We start from the raw sequence: 23,281 nt of genomic DNA on the forward strand, positions 1-23,281 counted from the left end.
AAGGTAGTGTGTTGAATATTTTTCGTTGTTATTTCTTGGTACACTATTTTTGAAATAACTCTTTCTTCTTCTTCTACCTTTCTATCTGCTCCCTCTGGAATTTTAGCCAACAAAAGAGATTTCTTTTACCTCGTAAAAGGATTCTGCGCACAAGCATTAAGAAAACAGTAAGGAATCTCTCTGGACACCGGTTTTCCTTCAGACTCTAATTATTAACACAATAGGCGCCGTTCTCGTTTTGTTTTTTCTAATCCTATCTTGTATTTACCTGCCCGATCCCGTTTTGTTCCTTCAACAGTTTACAGGTGGTATTTATTAGGTTAAATATCCCTATCCACCCCTTTTACCTGTTATTGTCTCTTAGGTGAAGATTGAGGAGGAAATATAGTACATTTGTGGTACTATTTTTTTAGATTTTCACCAAGTGTTTGTCTTTGCGTATTCCCGTTGTTTATATTATTATAATGTCTGTTCTGCCAGAAACCCCAGTGATCAAGTCAGAAGGGACTAGATTACGTTCCCCCGACTTCGGATTGTCAGGTTCGCAGTCTCCATTGTCACACGAAATTGGAACTGCAGTCAGTCCCTCTGAGAGAGGCGGCACTCCATCGTCTACCTCTTCGACCCTTTCTGAAAGTACCGCCGCCACTTCTGTGTCGTCAATCTCTGAAGAGACGAAAAGATCCGTGGTCAAGAAGCCAGTGGCAGTCACTGCTTCACTGCCTACCCCCATGGCCAATGGATCGGGGACGAAAGTTTTGAAGAAAAGGCCGAAACTTGCTGCAACTACTGGTATTTCAACAAGTGTTCCAGTAACCGGTGAAAGGCCCAAACCTGGTCAGCATTCCACTTTAGATGATGATGTTCTTTATGCTATTTTTGAAATATTATTCGAAAAGGATCCCAAAACTGAAGGAATGACTGTCAAACAGTTGTGTGATATCCTGAGTGAAAAGCATCCAGAGATGGCAAAGTTAAGTACTAAAACTTCCAATTTAGTATCTGCTAAACTTAACGCGTACGTGAAGAGGGTTGAAAAGGGTGAAAGAGGTTTGATATACGCTCTTTCAAGAGATTGGGCGGACGCCTCGCCCAAAAGAATGGTCTATGTTTATAGAGGAATTCTTGCCCCTGAATACTATGTACACGTTGAGTCAATATTGGAGACACAGAGATCTTTGGATATTTCTGTCGGTGACGATAGAGCGAAGAAAACGGTTGGATCTTCTTCCGCATTCGAGTCTTCCTCGGACTCTCCTGTTTTCCCTACAGTCACCAAACAAAGAAGGGCCACTGTATTTGACTTGCCTACGAATAAGTCTGCTTCCTTCGTTGATGAACTCAAATCTCCGGCAATTTCTGTGCCCTACAATGTTGCACCGGTGACAGCTGCATTGAGTCGAGTTCCCGTGGATAGAGCCAGCGCTGAATCGTCCCCTGCGTCCAAAAGGAGACCTTCAGAATCAGAAATTGATGATGATGAAGATTTTGAAACGGAAGCCCGTCGCTTAACCAAAAGATCTAAATCTTTCTCATTTTTGAATTCGAAGCGCCCAAAACACGTCACCGCAGCAGCTGCTGCTCCCAGATTCTCTCGCAAAGACTTGGTTAATAATCCATCGTCAATGGCCGCCGCTGCTGCGCTGCGTGCTGCCTCTTTTAGTGAGAGTTCAATCCCTGCGGAGTCTCAAATACCTGCTAAAAAGAGATCCAAAAGCGGAACTGCTTTATCTGTTGCCTGGATCAGGACATTGAGATCGGGGTTCCTTACGGAAGATATTGAGTCTCCTGAGGATATGTCTATATCCGAATTAGACTCCATGTTCGTTTGAATAAGCCAATTGTATTATAGATGCGAAGACCAAGTCTAGAATTGATTTCTATACCGGGATTTGCGTATATGGTGTATGTATAAAAAATTGTATCAATAATAACCTAGTTCGTGTTTCCCTATTGAAAATAGTAATCAGTTCAAGTCATTTGGTATTTGGGCCCATCCCCCCCTTCAGGGACTTCCCAGTTTATCGTCTGTGTTGGTATCTTGATATCACAAGTCTTACAGTGAATGCAATTCTGAGCATTGATTTGAAACTTAACCCCATCTTTTTTCGACTCATCAGGAATATACTCGTAAACTCCTGCCGGACAGAATCTATTTTCTATTCCACGATACGCCTTGTATAGCCTTTCCGTATGCAACCCATAGTCCTGTGACGGGATTCGAAGATGACACCGTTCATCCTCCTTATGATAAGTGCCTGTGCGGGATACTGACGTGAGTATGTCAAATGAAATCTCGCCGTCAGGTTTGGGATATACGATCTTGGGGTGTAATGCAGCATTTTCTGTTATGTAGGCATCCGTATTGTGGTGATTCAGAGTGAATGGCTCTCTTCCCTTTGTGAACAAAGTTACCAATCCTGAAAAAGCTAAACCTCCGAGCAGCTTAAACGGACCTGAGAAAGATGGCCTAACATTCCGTACTTCATACAACTCTTGGAACAGCCACGAATCCTTAAATGCTTCTTCGTATGACCTCAACTCTAATGCTGTAGCACCGTCAAGTGGGGTATACTCATCTCCTCTTTCCTCAGCTTCCTCCTTTAAAATAGTTTCCTTTTCAACTTCCTCGACCGTCTTCAATAAATTCTGTTTCTGCAAAGCCTTGAAAGCAGATTCGGCCGCCAGAATTCCCGATTTTATTGCAGTATGTGATCCTTTTATCTTAGGAACGTTCATGAATCCAGCAGAAGCTCCCACTAAGACCCCACCAAGGAAAAAATAACTGCGGCACAGATTGAAGTCCTCCTTCGTTCAAAGTTCTAGCTGCATAAGATATACATTTACCACCTTTTAGTACACTTGAATAAAAGGGGTGATGTTTTAATTTCTGAAATTCTTGGTATGGCGAAATCCAAGGGTTCTTGTAATCTAGCCCTACGACTAATCCAACGGTTACCAAACCATCTCCAAAATGATATTGAAAACCACCGCCATAAACATCTTCACTTAAGGGATACCCCATGGTGTGCCCAACGTAGCCTTTCTTGAAATTCTCTGGTTTTACTTCCCAAACTTCTTTTAGACCGAGGCCATAAGTTTGCGGGTTTCTTCCATCCCTTAAATTATACTTCTTGATAGCTTTCTTGCTTAACGATCCATGGCATCCTTCGGCCAGAACGGTCAACTTACTATTAAATTGCATACCTCTTTCAAAATCATCGTTCGGCACTCCGTCCTTGCCAATTCCCATATCCTTGGTAGCTACTCCTATTACGCTGTTTGAAGCATCATCTATGACAAGTTCATCCACTGATATTCCACTATATAATTCCACTCCAAGCTTCTCCGCCCTCTCACTTAAATATTTGGTGACTTCACTTAGTGATACAATATAGTTCTTGCCCACATTAGTCATCTGTGGAGGTTCTGGAACAGGAAATGAATCATTAGGAACAAGGAATCTCATGTGTTCCTCTTCCACTAGTGTCACCATATCATCTGGAAGAGGTATCCCATCGTCGGTGTAAAAGAGCTCTCTCAATCCGCGGGGTTCCAAAACAGCTCCACTGACTATGTGGGATCCCATGTCTGGTGCTTTCTCCAACACAACAACTCTAAGAGTACCGTACCCTTCTTTATTATCCAATTGTTTTAAGCGAATGGCTGTAGCCAATCCAGCAACACCTCCTCCAACAACACATACGTCTGCATGATCAACAACTCTTTGTTCTGTCAAAAGCTGCTGCTCTTCTTCTGTCATTCTTGAAAATGGCACCTCTTTGAAATATGAAATTCCAGTGGAAAATGAACGTAAAGCCTTGGAATAAGGGCTGAATGCTCTTATCCTAGAACGTGACATTCTGTGAATGGCATCAGAAGAGATTCTGCTTATCCTAGGGAGAAGCATTGACGAATATGGACTATCTAGATGAAGAGTATCAATTTTTACATAAGAGTACATCGATTTTTTCAGAACTTTCATCACGTGAGACATTAGCAATTTTTTGAAATAAGCGAGTAACCAATGAGAAGCATTATTATTGTAAACCCTACAAATATTGATGAAAGAGTAAAAATAGATAGAAAGCTCGATGGGAATATTGCTGCCAATCATCAGTGTTGACGAGCACGGAGAGAACTGTAACAACTCTTCCGCAAGTTACTCAATCTTCTGTTGATCCATCGCAAGCAGAAAAATCTAGTGTGTCGTGTGTCTATCAATTTATGTCAAGTATAAGTCATTTCTTTCGCCCCTCACTTAGAGTCTCCGACTTACCATAGTTTTTCCTCTAACCGATTAACAATATCATAGCTCAGTTCAATAACTTTTGTGTCGTAGAAACGTAAAGTAATTGTATCTTATCACCATGTCGATCGCAGAATTTGATGCTACGCTAAAAGAACTTAAGACACTGAAGGCCCCAGGGGTTTCAGGCTCTAGAATTAAGAAACTAGTAACGTTTGCCGTGGATAACGTATCGCAAGAGTCGCAGCTTGTTGATGTGATGTATGACAACTTCAAGTTTGCTCCTCCTACTCATAAGTTGGGCTACGTTTATGTAATCGATGCAGTAGCAAGGCGATACTTTGATCTCATAACTGGTAATCCAGTTAATTCCGATTCTAAAAATGGTTCCTTTGAGGCAGGAGTCTACAAGATCCAAAATATAATCAAGCAAGTTATAGAAGAGTCATTTGCAAGTGGCATCAACGAAGAGCAGAAGGAGAAACTCAGTAAACTTGTAGACATTTGGTCACGATTCAACACATTTGAGTCTAGCATTTTGAAAGATATCAAGTACAAGTACTTTAGATCTACTACTCCTCCGGGCTCTCCTCCCAGTAGCCGATCTTACCTATTGCAGTCTGGCAATTCAACCGAGACAAGAAGTGATCCTACAGCTATTTTGCAGCAGTTGGCGTCGCAAGCAGGTTCCGTAAGCAAAAGTGCACCTAATCCCGGCTCCACTTCTTCATTTGTATCTCCGCCTGCCGCAAATGCTCCTGTGCTATCTAACCCCAACGACCCTAATGCCATTTTCCAAATGCTGCAGCAGATGCATGGTGGACAAATGGCTCAGTATCAACAACCACACCAAGCACAGCAGCTGCAACAACCTCTTCAACAGTCTCACCCACAATATCAGCAATTTCAGCCAGCTCAAGGCCGATTCCAATCTCAGTCCCAGACCCAATCGTATCAAGACTATCGAGACAGGAATGAGGAAGATCATTCTAGACGAAATGATCAGAGATCAAGATCAAGATCTCCTAGAAGAAAGGAAGCTACCAACTCTACTGACTCACCAACTCTTTTTCCAGGTGAAAGGAATGACCCTTCAAACCCTCACTTTAGACAGAAGCCTCTTTATTACGATAACACCCTACCTCAAGGATCTGTTAAAGTTCTGAGCAGAACTGTATTTGTTGGCGGCGTCAACCCTGGTATGGATGAAATAAAACTTTCCACGATATTGAGGCCATTTGCTGAGGTACAAAGTGTAATATTGAATCCGGGTAAGAAAATTGCTTTTGTCAAGGTGTACTCCAGACAAGAAGCTGAGAATGTTATCAATAACTTTGTCAGTCAGACAAACACTAGTCTTCGAACCAGATGGGGTGTAGGATATGGACCAAGAGATTGCTGCGATTATCAAAGGGGCGTCTCGATCATTCCTATTGATAGGTTGACCGATGCTGACAGACGGTGGGCAGTTGAAGCAGGCTGGGGAGGAACTGGTGGTGAGCCTTTGACAGGAGGACAAGTGTTTGAGGAGCCAGATATTGAGGTCGGTCATGGAGTTTCGTCTAAAGCTATTTCAAGGAAAATGCCTACAAATAGTGCCCGAAATGGACCTCGCTCTAACCGACCAGGAGAGATGCAAGACAATGTAACTCCTTCAGCTTCTGCAGTTCCTCAGTTCGCGCCTAATCTTATCCAGTCTAATCCCTTAGGACAACTATTCAATAGCCCAAGCTCAAATGCTACTCCCAATACGAACATGAACTCTTTGAACAGTTTTGCCTCACCTCCACCACAGATGCAACCATCTATACCTTTGAGTCAATCTCAGCAGCACCCTTCAGCTTCAACTCAGCCTGATGTGAATGCGTTGTTCCAGAATTTGGCAAGCCTGGTAAATAACCAAAATAAGTAAATAGGAAGCATTTTATTGAGTTCAAGTAACTAATCCATTTTACAAACACATACATTAAGTAGGCCTTAAAAAGCAAAAATGTAAATAGCCGGTTCACATAGTCAAACTTTGTTCACCAACAGCCCATTACCAACGAGATGCTATCTCACCCGCCTCCTTGCGGGACGTGTTCCCTGCTGGATTGCTCCCCTTGGGCGGTGGCACGTCTTATTGCTCGCCTTCCCCCACAGATTACTCGTATGGAAAATATTGCGGACCGCCAGGATCGAACGAGACACCTCAGTTGTAAGCTATTAGGAATCAAGGTCAAGTAACTACCTCCCCCGGATGCGCCATAACAGCCTAGTTAACTCCTAGAAAGGAATTGATTATATATTAACAAGTTAACAAGTTAACAATCTATTTTTTCATCTTCTTATCCGGTTCCTCTTCAGTTATACTCTCAGGAGCCGACCGTTTGAAACTTGATGACTGTGATCCGTTGGCTGACATCGCAATTTTTTTAGTAAAATAAGTAATATCTCTCACTTTATTTATCAGATCACTGCCCTCATTCTTGACATTTCCAACTCTGGTTGAAACCCTGTAAATATTCAAATGGTTAGAATCGAACGGCTTAATTTCTAGATGAGTAAAAGGTATCTTCGGATCTAACCATGAACTAATATCTTCCTTCTCCAACATTAAAGGCATTCGCTTGTGTAAATTGGCTAGTTCCTTAGAGTCGGCATCTTTCGTCACTATAGCGTAGCATCGATTCTTACTGTATATACCAGCAAGAAAAAAACATTTTCTGTTTTGTGGGATACATAATAGGGAATCTTGTCCTTCCATTCATAGTAACCCTGAATTGGGACAACACATCGCAATTGGTTAATACTAGATTTCCAAAGTTGGCTAGTGCTCAGAGTTTCCCACTTAGCATTGAAAGTGGAATATCCTTTCAAGAATCCCCATTTCATATACTCTAACATTCCCTTATGACAGCTGCTTTCTACAATTTGAAAGTAAACCGGATTCGTGGTAGTAGGGCCAATATTATAGCGAGAGCTCCTTTGAACTTCATTAACAACCTTATCAACCGGTAATTCGTGCATCTCCATCCAATGTACCAGATCTTGGTGATCTAAAGACATGCAGTATCTCCCACACATAGTTTTCTAAAAGGGAAAAGCAATGTAGATTAAGATTAGTCAATACTTGTCTCCGCCATAAGCCGATTATGTCTTCTCGAATGATCTAGCGAAGGCGCAAGTATTATGGGAATCATTCTCTTATCAAAAAAGTTGACTCGTTTTTACGCTAAATCTATAGTATTATCAACTTTTAGGTCCTAGTAAAGTACAGGATTTTGTAAATGGTATTGTGGAGACATTCCCGGAGGCTGGCTTCTTTCAAAAGGCTTTACAGCTACCATTATCGCAAGGAGAATGTTTGGCAAAGCAGATTGTTCATGGCCACAATAGCGTCCCTGGTTGCTGGCTCAGTTTCATGGTATTATTTTTGGCCTCATCATACTTTTTCTGCACCAGTTGCTAAAACTTTAAGGAAGGGTCTCAGAGCGGAGTCTGATAAGGGTGATTTCGACTACAATAGCGCATTAGAATCCTACAGGATTGGTTTGAGACAGGCCAAGGAAGAAAATATACCTGAATGGTCTAATGAATACACTGGAATTCAACTCAAGATAGCTCAAATGATGGAGTATTTGCATGATTATGGGAGTGCCCTGTTAATGTATAAACAGATTAATTCAGCGTACCTCGCATTCCTGAAGAGTGACCAGGCTGAAGATAATACTTATCCTGAGCTCTCAAAACCTTACATTCTATTGAAAAATTTGAGAGTATCTGTGAAGATTGCGCGTGTACTGGAGCTTTCAAATCAAACAGAGAATGCCTTGAAAGTCCTTAAACATGCTATGCTGTTGTGCTCCAACTACGCCATTGCTAAATCGGCAAAAGAGCAGGGTCAAGATCTTAAAGGTGTCAAATTAGTTATTGAAAATAACAGAGTACTAGTCAATGGCAATAAGGAGATCAAAGTTGAACGCAACAGAGAAAATTGGTCCCCTTTTACATTTGAGTTTTTTAACGCATCTGACTACTATGTGTCCTTATGTACAGCTTCTGGAAAACTAGATGAGGCCATCAAAGAACGACAAAGGATTCTACTCCTCATGGTACTAGCTCAGGTTCCAGGGGGTGATATTCTACTATCGCAATACAATCTGGGCTCTTTGTTATACATGAAGGCGGAACAACTTGAGTCATTAGAACTCAAATATAGAAACGATTTACCTCGACAACAAGAAGAACTGCAACGGACAATGACAACAAAGAATGATTATCTATCGGCGGCGACCGAATGCTTTGAGACAGTGAGAGAGTTGGCAACTTCTTTGGATGAAAAGCAAAAGAAAGGCTCAACCAACGCAATTCGCACGAGTGGCATTAATGAAAACAACTCTATTAAATCCAAGGTTTTGTGGTACCAAGTTGACCAGACTACAGATGATTCCATAGCATTATCGACATATGCACTAGGTGTGATTAAATTGCACCGAGGGATGTATAAAGAAGCTGAAGATCTACTGAAGGAGACATTAAGGAGAGCTTCTAGAACTAATTACACCGAGTTGATTCAAGAAACTAAAAGGGAGTTGGGAAAGCTTGACCGAGAAAGAAAGCATGGACCAAAACTTTTATCAGTTAGTAAGTAACTACTAGTAGAGAACTTTGGTTCTTAATTTGAGCGGTTTTGCTGGGTCTCGTCGTAGTTTGATGTTTGATGTTTGATGTCTACATAGTATTGAATTACTTAGTGCCTAAGTTTCGCTAATTTCGTACCGGGCCATACCACCTACAAATCTCATCACTCAATCTTGTAGTCTCAAATCTTGTGTCAATGCTTAAACGGGTAAGTTTTGGTAAGAGTGTCCGACTGTTTAGGTCATCTGCAAGATCTTTACAAGACTCGTTGCACTACTTCAGTGATCCAAATGGCAAGCCCGTACCTCATCCTTCCACATATACTAAAGGCCGTGATTATGGACATGACCAACCTCCGGTTCCGCCAGTTCCAACACCTACTTCAAAACCCTTTTTTACGCCGTTTAGAATTTTTGCTTTACTAACGGGCCTGAGCGCAAGTTATATGTTGTTCCAAGATTTTTATCGATTTGAATTAGACCCAGAAGTGTTTGATCTGGTAAGAAAAGGATTAGAAGCGGAGAGTGATAAAGGCCACTTTAACTATAAGTTGGCCCTAAAATTTTATCTTGAAGCTTTGCATCAAGGGACAGACTTTAATACTCATACATCCATTCTCCTCAAAGTTTGTGATATGCTAGAAAAGTTGGGTCTTATCAACGAGGCAAGATTGTACCACCTTGATTTGATTTCGACAACTTTATACAACGTGGTTAACCCAACTAATAAAAAAGAACTAATGGACAAACCTAAAGCAATAAAACACTGTTTGATGTCTTTGGTGAAGGCTACGGAGTTGTCGCAGGATGCCAGTCCGAGTGAATTAGAGGACCTCAAAACATTGTTTAATCTTAGCTTAGAAGCCGCCGCCATGACCATTCAAAGCCAGGGGGGAGCTCTTCAAGAGAATATGAACCAGTTGATAGCTTCACAGGGCCAAAACCCTACGGAACTTGAAAGTGTGGAAATGATTTCACGTATTTGGAGAAATCGAAAAGCTGCTAGCATGTTTGTAGATAACATGTTAGACGCAATGGAAGTATTTTCTTCCCTTTTGCTGCGTATGGGAGATTTTGGAGGAGCAATTAAAGTAAAGCAAGATGTTGTTCAGTACTTAATGGCGATGGGGGAACCTATTGGGGATATTTATTTGGCTCAGAGTTCTATTGGTTCTCTTCTTTATCTTCAATCCGCTATTGCTGAGTTTAATAGTGAAAACATCAAAAAAAAGTTGGGACAAGGCGATGATTTTCAGCTCACCTCTGAGGAAAGCTCCAAATTGAAAGAAGAGTTGCAAGTTTGTGAAGCGGCTGCTAAAAGTTCTTTGAATGCTGCCCAAACGATATTTTCTGCAATAGTTAACAATAACTCCTCCAGATTTCGATCATCAAACAACATGCTAGTTATAAGCAAAGATGGGCCGCAGGCTGCCGAGGAGAAAATCCTTGAGAAACAAAGACAAAGTGACTATAATCTCAAACAGGCAGCTACGATCAGTAAGTATGGATTGGGGCTAGTCAATCTACGATTTGGTCGGGCTCAAACGGCTCGAAGATTGATTAACGAAGCATTGACAAGCTCTCGGGGTTTAGAGGCTGATCTTGGTTTTGTTGAAGATGCTGAAGAAGCCCTTAGAGCAATCGAACAGCTACAAGAATCAGAAGAATAGATATAAAAACCACAGAGTATATTAATATGAACGTGTGTTAACTTACGAACTTGAAGTCATAACTTGCCAGACACGGATAACGTTGTCGGTATAACCGGAAAACAAGTTCTGACCATCAGCAGACCAAGCTAAGGAAATACAGTGTGGGTCTCTAGCCTTAGTGGAAGTGGAAACAAATTCAGGTTTCAGCTCATCCATTGGCTTACGCTTCTCCAAGTGGAAAATTTTAATAGACTTGGAAGTAGCAGCGCACAACCAAAATCTGTTAGGTGAGAAAGCAACAGCATGAACTTCTTCTTTTGCATCCAAAGTGTACAAGACTTTCTTAACAGAGAAATCCCAAAGTATGATGGAACCATCCTTTCCAGCAGAAGCACAGAGGGATCCATCGGGAGAAACGGTAATTGCCGTAACGTAACCAGTGTGACCAACAAAGTCTGCGGTCAATTTCATTTCGTTCAAATCCCAGGACTAAGATAGTGAGTTAGTAAGAGCATATCTAAATAATCAATATTTCAAGTTCAAACCCGATTTTGAATTGCCATCCATTTCCTTTGTTTATATCAGAGATCTTGGTGTAAAAAGTCTCATCCAGTGTAGATCACTGTCTGAAGTAGCAATATTGTTTTAACATCATGTGAACAGAAGGAATTGGCGATAAATGAAGACGGGATTGAAAAATTGAAAAGCTTGAAAAAACCATGCAAAAGAAAAAAACATACCTTAACCAACTTGTCAGATGAAGCAGAAATAATGTCAGAAGCTGATCCAGGAACAAATCTGACAGAAGTAACCCAGTCGGTGTGACCCTCCAAAGTGGCAACCTCTTCACCAACAATGTTCCAAAGTTTAATAGTCTTATCTCTAGAAGCAGAGGCAATAACTCTAAGGTTTTGAGACAGGTCCACAGACAAAACATCGGAAGTGTGACCGGCGTATTTGATGATCTCTCCGGTCTTTAGGTTCCACAAACGAACAGTCTTGTCCCAGGAGGAAGATAGGGCAAATTCACTGTCCAATGAAAGTTTACAGTCAGAAACAATGTGAGAGTGTCCCTTTAAAGCCTTTTTTGGCACACCATAAGCTTGGTCATCTCCGTTCAATTGCCAGACAATCAGGGTCTTATCTCTGGATCCAGACAGTAAGATATCTGGGTTAGTAGGGCAAGTTGCCAAGGAAGTGACCCATCCACTGTGTCCTGAAAAAAAGTTAGTATACGTTGTGGTTCACGCCGAAAATTGCAGCAGAAAGTGTATTTGTCGACTCCATTAAAATAACCTACCTTCCAAGGTACCTCTCAAAACAAGAACTTCTCTGTTGTCAGCCATTTTATGAACTATTCTATTGCACTAAGAGAATAAAATATCCGTATGTACTATCTATTTTTTTTCAACGATCGAGCAGAACGAGTGGCTGGTGTGTGGATGTTAAGAAAGAAGAGCTATGACATAGTTCGACTAAATAGGCAGTTATGTGACTTTGTTTTCGAACCTCGAACTCAGAAGTGCGCGATGCCCCTTAACAAGGTTAGCGAATTACTTATGAGCCGTGGGGTAGACGTGTTTCAACAGATAGTAGAGGAGACTGTTCATATCAACGTAAACGTCATTGTATCACCTACCGAAAAGACAAGATCCAGCTAACAATTACCACTTTTCGGTAATCAGTGTTTTACTAACTTGCGTTCATGTCAGAAGATCATCTATCTTACATCAAGCAACGTCTTGATTCCTTACATGACATAGATTCAAAGATAGCTGAAATTCTAAAAAATTTGGCCAATGCCACCAAAAAACTCCGAGAAGGTGAAGAGTTGGCCTCTAGAAATGAAGACCTGCCGAAATTAGCAGAGATCAAGTCCGAATTCAAAAATTACACTCACGACTTTTATGGGAACTTATCAAATGCTACGATACATTTGAGAAAGGAAATCAAGTTACTAGACAACCAGATAAGCGGGGTATACCATCGAGATTCTCTTCAAAAAAAAGAGCAATCTGGGACCAATTATGACCATTCAGATATTACCATTATTCCCATAAATATCAACAAAAAGGCAACCAATCTTGCCAATGATAAGCTCAAACAGTTTATCAAAGATGCAGATCTCTTAACAGATGATACAGACGAAACAATAAAAGTTTAAAAAACAAGTTTACCAATTAATGCAGCAGCAATTGTAACCATCAATCCGCAGTATCCAATAACTTTCGTTAAATACGATCTTCTTGAAGGGACGTTACCGGAACGGTCAAACCAAACCACACCTTTATCTAAGAGCTCCAGAGTCGCTCTATTTTTTCTTGTGTAAGGAGGATAACGAGCTTTAATTAGGAACTCTGCCCACAACGGTTGTTTTAGAACGGTTCTTGAGTGACTAAAAGAATCAAATGACCACTTCCCATGGTAATTTCCATAGCCTGAGTCACCTATTCCCCCGAAAGGTGCAGTGTAAAGTCCAACGTGCATCATTGTTTCATTTATACAAACTCCTCCCGATCGTAAATTGTTTAGAATGTACCTTTGTTCTTGAGGGTCTTCAGAAAAGATGTAACATGCTAGCGGGGTGTCATGCTCAGTTTTCACCTCGCTCACAACATCTTCTAAACTGGAGTATTTGATGATGGGAAGAATGGGCGCAAAATTTTCAGATTGCATGGTCTCATCGTCCCAGGATACGTCACAAATCAATGTAGGAGGTATAAAGTTAGTGTCTTCATGAGAAACACCGAAACTGATCTTTTTGCCCTTGGTTCTTTGCAATGTGGTCATAGTTCGTTTGAATGACTTTCGATCAATAAGATGAGTAAAATCACTTTTCTCTGTGATATTGCAATAGAATTCCTTTAGTATCTTAGTAGATTCTTGTACCACGGTACTGTAAATACTTTCGTGAACTAATAGATAGTCTACCGCCACGCAGGTTTGTCCACTATTGACAAATGAAGACCAAATGATTCGACTCAGGAGAGCTTTAATTTTGGTAGTCTTACAATTGGAAGTCAGAAAGCAAGGAGACTTTCCGCCCAATTCTAAGATAACAGGAGTAAGGTGCTCAGCAGCTGCTTTAGAAATAATTTTTCCTACATGTCCACTTCCGGTGAACATTATCTTGTCAAACTTCGGTTCCAACAATTTCTGGGTCTCGGTGATTCCCCCATTAACTACGGATACAATTGGGTAATCAAAACAACTCTGTAACACCTCAGTTAGGAGTGTACTACAGTTGGGAGTAAGTTCAGACGGCTTGAAAACAACAGTGTTTCCGGCAGCAATGGCTCCAATGATAGGAGACAAAGAAAGAACGATCGGGTAGTTGAACGGTGCAATGATAAGTATTACACCAAGAGGAATCTTTTCCACTGTGCTATAAGTAGTACCGAAAGATAAAGGGAGGTAGTCGACTTTTTGGGGTTTGCTCCATGACTCCAGATGCTGCATCACATAAAGAATTTCTCCAAATACTTGTGCTAGCTCCAATCTAGACGTCTCAAATCGGGACCTGTTGAAGTCCTTGCTGAGGGCATCCTCAAACTGTGTCTGATGGTCCAACAAAACATAGTACAGATTCCGTAATTGATTCAAACGATTTTGGACAGTTAGTAATACATTACTATCAAAAACTTGTCGAGCTTTATCTACGAGAGAACCAATTTCTTCAACTTGAGTATATTCCAGCATCAATGAAAAAGATGAATTGCCCAAATAGAAGACAACAGTGAACACAGTTCAGTATCTAATATTTTTAAAATTCGAAGAGCAAGCAACAACGTAATCACAGAGAAAGCGGTACCAAGCAGAGAAAGCGGTACCAAGACCTTTTATAATCGAGCTAGGGCAAGAAGAAAAAATCTCATGGCTAATGTCACTTTGACATGTGATTGACATTCAAAGGTTTACAGCCGAGAAAACGAAGATCTCAAAATGAATCACTTTGGCAAATTATTGCAGGATCTAAGGCGCTGCAAATTATAAGCAGCTCAGGCAACTGGATGTCTGCACAGTAGTTTTCTTGTATGCTATCCAGTTGACAAGCTAGAGTAATCACCAGTGAAATATTATCCAACCTCTTCATTACAGTTGGCAAGAAAAACTAGACACATAGTACTGAATGCTAGAGAACACCTGGGTTTGTTGGACGGATTGAAGACGCTTGCTTGATAATTGTCCTTAGTCGATCCATATGTCATCGCTAGACCTTCTTGGAAAAATGAAGAAAGTCTATCAGTAAGTAGTCTCATTCGAGCATCTCCTTTAATTCTGCACCTTAACCACTAACTACACATCACACATACTTTCTGGGGGTTATCATTCAAATCTATTCGAAACATGTTCAAAAGAAAACAAAAGTCAACAGATTCAGGAGCTCAGCCCATGCCGAGCTCCACTGGCAAATTACTTGACATGAACAAAGTTTTGGACAAGGGTCTGTCTTCAGGTGTATCAAATAAATCGTTTCAATTGACTGATTTATCAAGGTATGGTGTCACTGGTGGTATTTTGTGTATGGCATTTGATCCTATCCAGAGTCTCTTAGCAATATCAACAGGTAAGGGGGAGGTGCACGTTTTTGGACAAAAGAAAGTCGAAGTTGCGTTTGTGTTAGAATCCAGTTTGCAGCTCATTACCCTCAAATTCGTTAAGGGTATTTATTTAGTAGCAATTGATGCCAAAAGCACCATTTTTGTGTTTTCACTACATTCCAAGAAGCTATTGTACACTTATTCTGCACCAGGTATCATCACCTCCGTTGAAACAGACTATTCACTTGAGTTTTTGATAATAGGCCTTCAAAACGGTTCTTGTATCTTTTACGATATCAGCATTGGCAAAGTAACTCCATACAGAATTGGTAATCTGCAGAGAAAAGTATTACCTTCAATTAAGTATGTGAGTCCAGTTCTATCTGTCAAGTGGCATCCGAGAGATATAGGGACCGTACTAATCGCCTATACACATGTCTCCGTCATATATTCATTTGTCACAGATGAAATCAAGCAAGAATTTATATATAAGCCACCAAACGGCCAAAACGTTCAACTGGTAACAGCCTTGTGGCATCCTAATGGCCTAAACATAGTCACTTTGTACGATGACAATTCATTTGTATTTTGGGATTCTAATGATGGTACTATTCTGCAGGCGAGAACTCTTTACGACACATACATCAATCAGTCTACTTCCATACCAGATACGCAAGGGTTGTCACCAATAATCAAGATCTCCTGGATATGTGCTAAGGACCCAGAACATACTCAGCTTGTTATATGTGGAGGTGATACACCGGAGAAGTTAGGTGCCCAGAATTTAACACTGTTAGACTTTGGGCAAACTCCAAAGTACTCGGTTACCTCTTATGAAAATATGGGAAAGTACTACGCTTTCCCCAAATCTCAGCGAGTAATGCCTATTCACAATAGCACGGCCATAATTGACTTTCTTCCTTTGGGCGAAGCAAGTCCGTATTTTGGCGGTAACCACGACCCAAGGTATATATTGGTCTTATCGGATAGTGGTGATTTGAAGCTTGTAAGCTTTCCACTGGGGACCATCAACTACGAGGCCGGAATCCTGCCTCCAACACTAACATGGATGAACCCAAAGATATCTTGTTCACGTGCCTGTCCGGTTCCAAGAAGCCAGTGGTTGGGTATGCTGAGCGTTTCAACTGCAAGCAAAGTTCGGCCTCTGCTTAAAGGTGGAAGCTCACAAAAAAAATCAGATAGTGCGTATTCACTGGCATCAGCATTGATAACAGGGCATGAGAATGGATTCATCAGAATGTGGGACGCATCTTCTGGAGAACTTGACGTTTATTCCTTGCTTGAAATTGACCTTACTAAGATCTTACAGGATGACTCTAACGATGTTACTGTGACAAATGTTTCGTTTGCCGCTGACACTGCCGAGCTCGCAGTTTCCACTTTGAACGGACACGTTTTACTCTTCAAGTTTGCAAAGAACTATAACTACAATTCTAAAGTGTCGGATTTAAATCAGCGATTTAAAAGTATGAACTTGAAGCATGATAATAAAGACCCTAACAGTCTTAGTGCTCAGATTCTCAACGATATAAGCGATCGCACACCTTTAGACTTGAAGGAAGGCTTTTTACCTGTATCTTATATTCGAAAGAATTCAGGAAAAGTAACCTCATTGATAAACAGCAACGTAGGTTTTGTTGGTATTTGTTACGAATCAGGGGAGTTAATGATCATTGATAGACGAGGCCCCTCTATACTTTTTTCGATATTTCTCAGCGAGCTTTGTGAAGGTACTCCTATATATGGTACTTGCTTAGAGGTGGGAGTAATGGCATTGAATGAAGATACATTTTCGTCCTTAGTTTTGTTATTAGGAACAAACAGAGGAGACCTGTTACGATTTCAAATTATTCCAAGTTCAAATGGAAGTTTCCAGGTAAAGTTTTATGACATTTTTATTGGTGCTACGAATGGACCATTATGTCAATTGACTTGTATTGATAGGGAGACAGGAGCATTCACGATTGCAACTTTAGGTCATTTCAAGAAATTGTCTAATGGTGTGGTCATCCGAAGCCTGATTATTGCTTCAAGTAACTCAGATATCAGAATCTTAGATAATAAGCTGCACAGAGTAACACACAAAACGATCAAAAGCGGAGTTGCTACGTGCGGAGTCTCGGTTATACCTAACTCAAATCAGGGAAGTTCTCCAGTATTTAACGTTCTATCTAAGTCAAATGATATCAAGGTTTATTCTTTACCATCCCTGAGGGAGATAACGACTTTAATACTGCCATATCCCGTCAGCACAGATTATTTGGCATATAGTTCCGTGATTGCGAATGGTGAAATCTTGGTACGGATCAATGAGAGCGAAGCTGGGCTTGTGGATATTGTTGGACATTCAACTGCAGAACTGTCTCCAACAAGGAATATTGACCAACTATTCAATGATTCTTTGATTATCCCATACAGACCAACTGTTAATACTGTACAGTATCTTAAAAGAGGAACCAAACTGATATCTTATCAAGATCTTATCCAGTTAATGTACGGAGGGAACGTCTCTTTACGAAATCCAACTCCAGATTCCGAATTGGCCTTTCAAATATCACCCTACAACCCCAATAACCAAGGAGTTTTGAACTCTATGGTTAACAGTCCACTATTGAAGTCTCCATCGAAATTTGGCGAGGAAGGTGGTTCTCAAGATGAAGAATTTAACTACAATAAACCGATTCGCAAGCACCACGTTGCTACCGTCAATCCTTTGAAACAAGCATACAGGTCCATACAGAGTGGTATCGAATCTTTAGATGAAGCTGGCAATGATTATGCCAGTAATTTCAAAGAAGGATTAAATTCAACAATCGGCGAAGCACAAACTGGTATATTAAAGGCAGGCCTTCGATCGAAGCTTGGGTGGTAGATGCATATAGGATATATATATATACGGCTCCTTAGTTCATGGAGCTGGACGGTGTCAATATTCGAAGACATTCTTTCGTCTTCAAACAAGGTGAGAGAGAATGCTTTAGCGCGAATATTGTAGAACCTCGCACGTAGCCTTACCAAATGATCTCTTAAACCTATTAAGCACTCTCTGATTTCCCCAAAATCATAAGTTTACCAGTGAACCAAAGTTTTTCACTGGCAAATCTTCCCATGTCAAAAATTAACATACTTGATTTACCTCAAGATGTCATAGTAAACTCCATTATTCCCGAGCTGGACAGAGCGGACATCAATTCCTTAAGTCGTACTTGCCATGCGTTTGAGACTTTAACCCAAGATTCGACAGTTTACCGTCATTTATACGCTAAAACTTTTGGACATAATCCTGTCCCACTCAGTTTCACGTCTACAAAGTGGCCAGAATTATATAAATTGCGATCCACAGGTAAGCTGTATACTTGGGGTAAATCCGGTGGATGCAGGCTAGGATATTCATTGAAAGAGGTACCACGTTCACATTTGGATAGACGAAGATTTAGTGTTAATATCATCTTGCCAACATTAGTAGAACGGTTGGCCGGTTCGGTCTTGGCTGATGTGTCTGGTGGAGGGTTTTCCTTTCAAATTTTAACCGAGGATGGTACGTTGTATTTTACTGGAAGCAGTTGGCACGGCGGCCTCAAGGGCCCTGGACCTGTGGATCGGGATAGAATATCTGAGAACTCATCAAGAACTCACCATGGACCAGGAGTTCTACCAATGCCCCGACATCCATTGATCCCCTTACCAAGGATAACTACAATGCCCCCAATCGAAACTCAAACTCCAAGAATTACAGAACTGTTACCAGAGCATCTCAATTCTCCGCTAACTTCAGCTTTAGCACAAGATAATGAAGTTCGTGAAGCAACCGGAATTCTTACCAAGGTGAAAATTGACCCTGAACGCAAGATTTTAGCGGTAAGTTCAGGGAGATCTCACTTCATTGCGCTCGACGATTCTGGAGCTATTTGGTCTTGGGATTGTCCTCAGCAGAAAGTAAAGGGAATAAAACTGAGTTTCAATAAGCCAAACCATGAACCACTCAACAATTCTTCGAACATCATCACACAAATATCCGCAGGCTGGAACCTAAGCAGTATATATGTTTTGAATGTGGGAATTGTTGTTTGGAAATCAAGAGATGCATTTACTCGTTCCACGAGCGCAGTTCAGGCTCATTTTAAAGTAGTCCCGAATACTGGAAACAATAACGAAGACCAGGTAATAGACCTGGTTGCCCTAAACTCGGCTATCATTTACATTACGAAGTCAGGGAAGTGTTTTTTAGTGAAGGTTGATGATATTGAAACTGTTCCGACTACAGAGCCCGTTCCGTTAGACAGCTTTAACAGGTACAAAAGTGACAATAGCTACAGCTCTGACGATGTTAAATTTATTAAACTAAGCGGATCATTCAAAACATTTGCAGCCTTTACGGATGATGGGCAAGTTCTCATAGGCGATCTGAATAACCTTAATTTTGTGAAGGTTATTGAGTCATTACAACACAAAGACTGTATCTCGATATCAGTTGGAGACTATCACTTTCTTGCCCTGCTGCGAGACAGAACTATGCTTTCATGGGGTAGGGAATCCCAGTATTGTGGGTGCCTTGGGCTCGGAGACGGCAAGCAGATTGTAGAAAGAGGACTAGGGACGCAAGATGAGGGCGGTTATACAATAATTAGTCCAACCCCAATATCAGTTGAAGGTCAGGTTTTGGCAATCGCTGCGGGAGGATGGCAATCTGCGGCAATAATCAGCAACGGAGTGGTTGAGAAAAGTTCTTGACGTTAGTTGGAATAATATAGGTATCTATTTTTTGAATATTCGAGAATTGTCTAGCATAGTAATTAAAACTCCATCTTTCGGAGTTTTGTTCAAGCATCGTTAATGTGGTCCAAGAATGCAGAACCTATCATCGAACCTCAGACAGTGGGAATCCATTCTCTTTCAAGAGATGCCTGTCTTACTCCTAAAGGGGTGAGATCTTTTCTCAAGCTTTCTCGGCTATCCACTGATGATGTTTTGAAACAGCAACTGAACAATAAATTAAATCATCATGAATCAACCTATTCAAATCGTAAAAAGGAAAAATCTTCAATTTGTAACGACTTTTTTGAATCCTCAATACTGCCCGCTTGGGAAGCAAGATCAAATGCTATTGAGTTCTGTCACAAGGAAGCTGTGAAGTTTAGGCAAGAAATAAAGTCAGAAGAGAGTCAAATTAACAGAAGAAATGAATTAGTTGATACAAGAATCGATCCATATGCATTAAGGGATTTGCAGCAGGAACTGGAAGAAAAATATTTGCGAGTAGATCAACTTTTGAACTGGGTTAACAATGAGAAAACAATAGAGCAGATTGTTCGGAGTAGGAGCATTGGGATGCTACAGGATACTTGTCAACTAGACTCTGATAGTCCATTGGTCAAGCGTATGAATAGCTGTGAGTGAAGGCAAAGGATAGAGGCATAGCTGCGTTTCTTTCTAAACTATCTTTGTATATAAGCTTTTCTCAAATGAGGTACCGTAAGTACTTAGTTCACGGCAGATTTCTTTGTACTTGCGGCAGCAGCAGCTGCTGCAAATTTGTTCTGGTTATTCTGTTGTTTAATGATCACGTTTAATTGAGATGATGTTGAACTATTCGGTACTTGCTTAGACTTGATGTTCAGATTTTTCATGCTTTCGGCAACATTGTTGTTGGGAGATGGCTTTTTTTGTGTGGTGCTAGTTTTCGAACCCTGAATAATATTAGAGGCCGCTTTCTTTCCTACAACTTTAGTACCATTTGAAGTTTTCTTTGATTCTTGCTTCTTTTTATTTCCGCTACGAATCAAGTCTTTTGCCTTTAAAAGGCTTTCTATCCACGACTTTTCCTTATGAGTACTGAAACCAACTCTCACTCCCGCATTTCCAGGGAACAGCTCTGGTTCAAACGTCCGTATTAATATGAGCTTATTAATGTTACTCAGCTCAGACACCAAATAACCTGTCCGTTGCTGTTCATCAAAATCATAGTCATAAATCGAAACATTCTTGTTTGTGAGTTTGATTTCTTGGAACGCTTTATAAAATGGGAAAGCTTGCATCATAGATGATGATTGCGGAGTACTCAGCTGAAAATCACAGTTTATTTCAAACAAAAGAATCCGCGCAAGACTGGTGATGACCATCACGCAGTTCTTCGCATCGTTGTACAGTTTCGTTCTATTCTTCTCAATAATATCATTCAAAGTTTTGTCATCCAACTGAACATCTTCGAACCGCTTGTACACTAACTCAGTTTTGAATATGTTATCAAGTTTAAGAATTGACTCATTTAAGCCTAGTTTTGCCTTGATATCCTTTGGAATATTGTTGTCTAGCAGTATCGGATTAACAAGCGACGAACGCAATTGAGCAGGAGCTCGCACAACTTCTGCTTTTTTCTGAGTAGCTGATGGGCTAGTTCTACTTCGGCCTTTGGATAGTGGGGGAGTCTGCATTTGTTTGGAATTATCAACCATTTGCAAACTGTTCCGTCGCTCCCTAGCTGTGGAGATATTGGGACCTTTGTTCCAATTGGAGGAGTAACCGCCAAAACCATCTTTAGGACAATGAGGTTGGATTGGAGAAGAAGAAGATGAGGATGCCAGGTATGGTATGCCTGAATCTCCGTTATGATGTGCGATAGGAGGAGAGTTCTGAAAGTTCCATTCCATCGCCGAACCTGAGTTCGATGCCACTTTTCGGAGAGCTTTTGACTCAGCTCTTGGTGCCGTTTTGGGAGGAGTTCTCATTGGACTGTTGTATAATGCATTTAGCGTTGTCTGGTGTTTCAAGCTTAGTTCATTGTTCTTTTCGGCAATCTTTTGAGAAAGAACCTTGTTCAAAGTTTTCTGAGATGTTCTTTGGGCAATCTGAGTAGAGTGGGGAAACAAAGAAGTGGAGGCTGACCGAATCATAGATTCGGTCTGCTGAAGCTTCTGTTCCTGTTGCTGCTTTAATCTCATTTGAGATGTAGTGGACCTAATTGAATAGATTCGTGGGTTATAGGGTTCAAGTTTTGGAGTGGGTTTTTTCCAAATGCTATTCTTATTATCCCACTGGACATTTTGAAACCACTCATGGGATTTGACGTCTTCTATCGTAAATCGATCTTTTGGGTCCAGTACTAAAAGTTTCGAGATTAAATCTTTTATACTCTGAGGAATGAAGTAATTAGGAAAGGAGTAATCCAACGCTATAATTTTTTCAAATGTAAGGTAATCACTTTTCCCCTTAAATGGGGGTCTTCCAACAATTAATTGGTAAAGAATGCAACCTAGTGCCCACAGGTCGCATTCAAATCCTACGTGGTTGTATTTGAGCAATTCCGGAGAAACGTACTCTGCAGTTCCAACAAACGACCCTTGTCTACTACCAGGAAATGATTCATTTGGAGGGGGGCTGTCGTTTTGATAACTGGATGGATCAGAGTTATTCTCACCCTTGTCGTCGAACACTCTTGCAGCTCCGAAATCAGTTACCATCAGTTTGTATTCGTTATTCAAAAGAACATTTTCTGGCTTCAAATCTCTATGAACGACACCCTTGGAGTGTATAAACTCAACCACATCTACGAGTTGGGTTACATAGTAGCCTGCTAGTATCTCGCTGAAGGAACCTAGTCTTGAGATGAGTGACAAGAGTTCTCCGTTGTTGGCATAGTCAATGACAAAAAATAATGAATCCATGTCTTGAAAAGTATAATACAAGGTGACAATTCCAGGATGGTGACCTAATTTGTTGAGAGTGTTCTTTTCAATGTTAACATATTTAATCTTATTCTCCTTCAAAATCTGATTCTTGGAAACTACCTTGATGGCAAAAACTTTACGAGATTGAACTGAGACTCCCTTGTATACTTTTGAGTAGGATCCTAAACCAATGCATTCACCAAATTCGAAATCTTCGGCGGTCTTCTTAGACATGGTCGAACCAATCAAGGAGGAAGGGACAGCAACTAAAAAAAGATTGGCTTATCTATGCAAAATGATGATATGTTTTTAATCAACGTGAAGAGAACGACAGAGATAAAAAGCGACTCAATGTTGTGTATAGAAAATGCTTGTGGGGCTAGGGATTTGAAGAAAAGTAGGAGACTAATAACCTGGTTGAGGAGATATGCGATATGATGATCTGTTAATATGGTAAAAGAAAAGAATTTCCCGATTTGGATATGGAGCGATTTGGTGCAACTTTTATATATGACATACTCTTGATGTGTAC

General features: G+C 40.7%; 12 protein-coding genes across 12 annotated transcripts; 7 read left to right on the top strand and 5 right to left on the bottom strand.

Moving 5' to 3' along the window:
* Positions 1 to 464: 464 nt before the first annotated feature.
* PAS_chr1-4_0057 (uncharacterized protein) lies at positions 465 to 1,832 on the top strand (the record flags this gene model as incomplete). The annotated part of the gene is made up of 1 exon (XM_002490123.1): positions 465 to 1,832. The coding sequence occupies one exon, from the start codon at positions 465 to 467 to the stop codon at positions 1,830 to 1,832; it is 1,368 nt and encodes a 455-aa protein (XP_002490168.1).
* Positions 1,833 to 1,971: 139 nt separating this feature from the next.
* PAS_chr1-4_0058 (uncharacterized protein) lies at positions 1,972 to 4,117 on the bottom strand (the record flags this gene model as incomplete). The annotated part of the gene is made up of 2 exons (XM_002490124.1): positions 1,972 to 2,759; positions 2,848 to 4,117. 2 exons carry the CDS (start codon positions 4,115 to 4,117, stop codon positions 1,972 to 1,974), a joined length of 2,058 nt encoding a protein of 685 aa, XP_002490169.1.
* Positions 4,118 to 4,370: 253 nt separating this feature from the next.
* On the top strand, positions 4,371 to 6,161 carry PAS_chr1-4_0059 (RNA-binding protein that interacts with the C-terminal domain of the RNA polymerase II large subunit; the record flags this gene model as incomplete). Its single annotated transcript, XM_002490125.1, has 1 exon — positions 4,371 to 6,161. The coding sequence occupies one exon, from the start codon at positions 4,371 to 4,373 to the stop codon at positions 6,159 to 6,161; it is 1,791 nt and encodes a 596-aa protein (XP_002490170.1).
* Positions 6,162 to 6,560: 399 nt separating this feature from the next.
* PAS_chr1-4_0061 (uncharacterized protein) lies at positions 6,561 to 7,297 on the bottom strand (the record flags this gene model as incomplete). Its single annotated transcript, XM_002490126.1, has 2 exons — positions 6,561 to 6,920; positions 6,950 to 7,297. The coding sequence occupies 2 exons, from the start codon at positions 7,295 to 7,297 to the stop codon at positions 6,561 to 6,563; spliced, it is 708 nt and encodes a 235-aa protein (XP_002490171.1).
* Positions 7,298 to 7,518: 221 nt separating this feature from the next.
* On the top strand, positions 7,519 to 8,883 carry PAS_chr1-4_0062 (uncharacterized protein; the record flags this gene model as incomplete). Its single annotated transcript, XM_002490127.1, has 1 exon — positions 7,519 to 8,883. The coding sequence occupies one exon, from the start codon at positions 7,519 to 7,521 to the stop codon at positions 8,881 to 8,883; it is 1,365 nt and encodes a 454-aa protein (XP_002490172.1).
* A 185-nt stretch (positions 8,884 to 9,068) lies between these two features.
* PAS_chr1-4_0654 (uncharacterized protein) lies at positions 9,069 to 10,541 on the top strand (the record flags this gene model as incomplete). Its single annotated transcript, XM_002490128.1, has 1 exon — positions 9,069 to 10,541. The coding sequence occupies one exon, from the start codon at positions 9,069 to 9,071 to the stop codon at positions 10,539 to 10,541; it is 1,473 nt and encodes a 490-aa protein (XP_002490173.1).
* A 42-nt stretch (positions 10,542 to 10,583) lies between these two features.
* On the bottom strand, positions 10,584 to 11,869 carry PAS_chr1-4_0063 (G-protein beta subunit and guanine nucleotide dissociation inhibitor for Gpa2p; the record flags this gene model as incomplete). Its single annotated transcript, XM_002490129.1, has 3 exons — positions 10,584 to 11,012; positions 11,264 to 11,739; positions 11,824 to 11,869. The coding sequence occupies 3 exons, from the start codon at positions 11,867 to 11,869 to the stop codon at positions 10,584 to 10,586; spliced, it is 951 nt and encodes a 316-aa protein (XP_002490174.1).
* An 814-nt stretch (positions 11,870 to 12,683) lies between these two features.
* PAS_chr1-4_0064 (Putative fatty aldehyde dehydrogenase) lies at positions 12,684 to 14,222 on the bottom strand (the record flags this gene model as incomplete). The annotated part of the gene is made up of 1 exon (XM_002490130.1): positions 12,684 to 14,222. One exon carries the CDS (start codon positions 14,220 to 14,222, stop codon positions 12,684 to 12,686), a length of 1,539 nt encoding a protein of 512 aa, XP_002490175.1.
* A 648-nt stretch (positions 14,223 to 14,870) lies between these two features.
* On the top strand, positions 14,871 to 17,957 carry PAS_chr1-4_0066 (Effector of Rab GTPase Sec4p, forms a complex with Sec4p and t-SNARE Sec9p; the record flags this gene model as incomplete). Its single annotated transcript, XM_002490131.1, has 1 exon — positions 14,871 to 17,957. The coding sequence occupies one exon, from the start codon at positions 14,871 to 14,873 to the stop codon at positions 17,955 to 17,957; it is 3,087 nt and encodes a 1,028-aa protein (XP_002490176.1).
* A 236-nt stretch (positions 17,958 to 18,193) lies between these two features.
* PAS_chr1-4_0067 (F-Box protein) lies at positions 18,194 to 19,816 on the top strand (the record flags this gene model as incomplete). Its single annotated transcript, XM_002490132.1, has 1 exon — positions 18,194 to 19,816. One exon carries the CDS (start codon positions 18,194 to 18,196, stop codon positions 19,814 to 19,816), a length of 1,623 nt encoding a protein of 540 aa, XP_002490177.1.
* A 102-nt stretch (positions 19,817 to 19,918) lies between these two features.
* Positions 19,919 to 20,482, top strand: PAS_chr1-4_0068 (uncharacterized protein; the record flags this gene model as incomplete). The annotated part of the gene is made up of 1 exon (XM_002490133.1): positions 19,919 to 20,482. The coding sequence occupies one exon, from the start codon at positions 19,919 to 19,921 to the stop codon at positions 20,480 to 20,482; it is 564 nt and encodes a 187-aa protein (XP_002490178.1).
* An 83-nt stretch (positions 20,483 to 20,565) lies between these two features.
* Positions 20,566 to 22,983, bottom strand: PAS_chr1-4_0069 (Protein kinase with similarity to mammalian phosphoinositide-dependent kinase 1 (PDK1); the record flags this gene model as incomplete). The annotated part of the gene is made up of 1 exon (XM_002490134.1): positions 20,566 to 22,983. The coding sequence occupies one exon, from the start codon at positions 22,981 to 22,983 to the stop codon at positions 20,566 to 20,568; it is 2,418 nt and encodes an 805-aa protein (XP_002490179.1).
* Between the last annotated feature and the right edge of the window lie 298 nt (positions 22,984 to 23,281).

Source organism: Komagataella phaffii, chromosome 1, assembly GCF_000027005.1.
Source record: "Komagataella phaffii GS115 chromosome 1, complete sequence".
Lineage (NCBI taxonomy): Eukaryota > Fungi > Ascomycota > Pichiomycetes > Pichiales > Pichiaceae > Komagataella > Komagataella phaffii.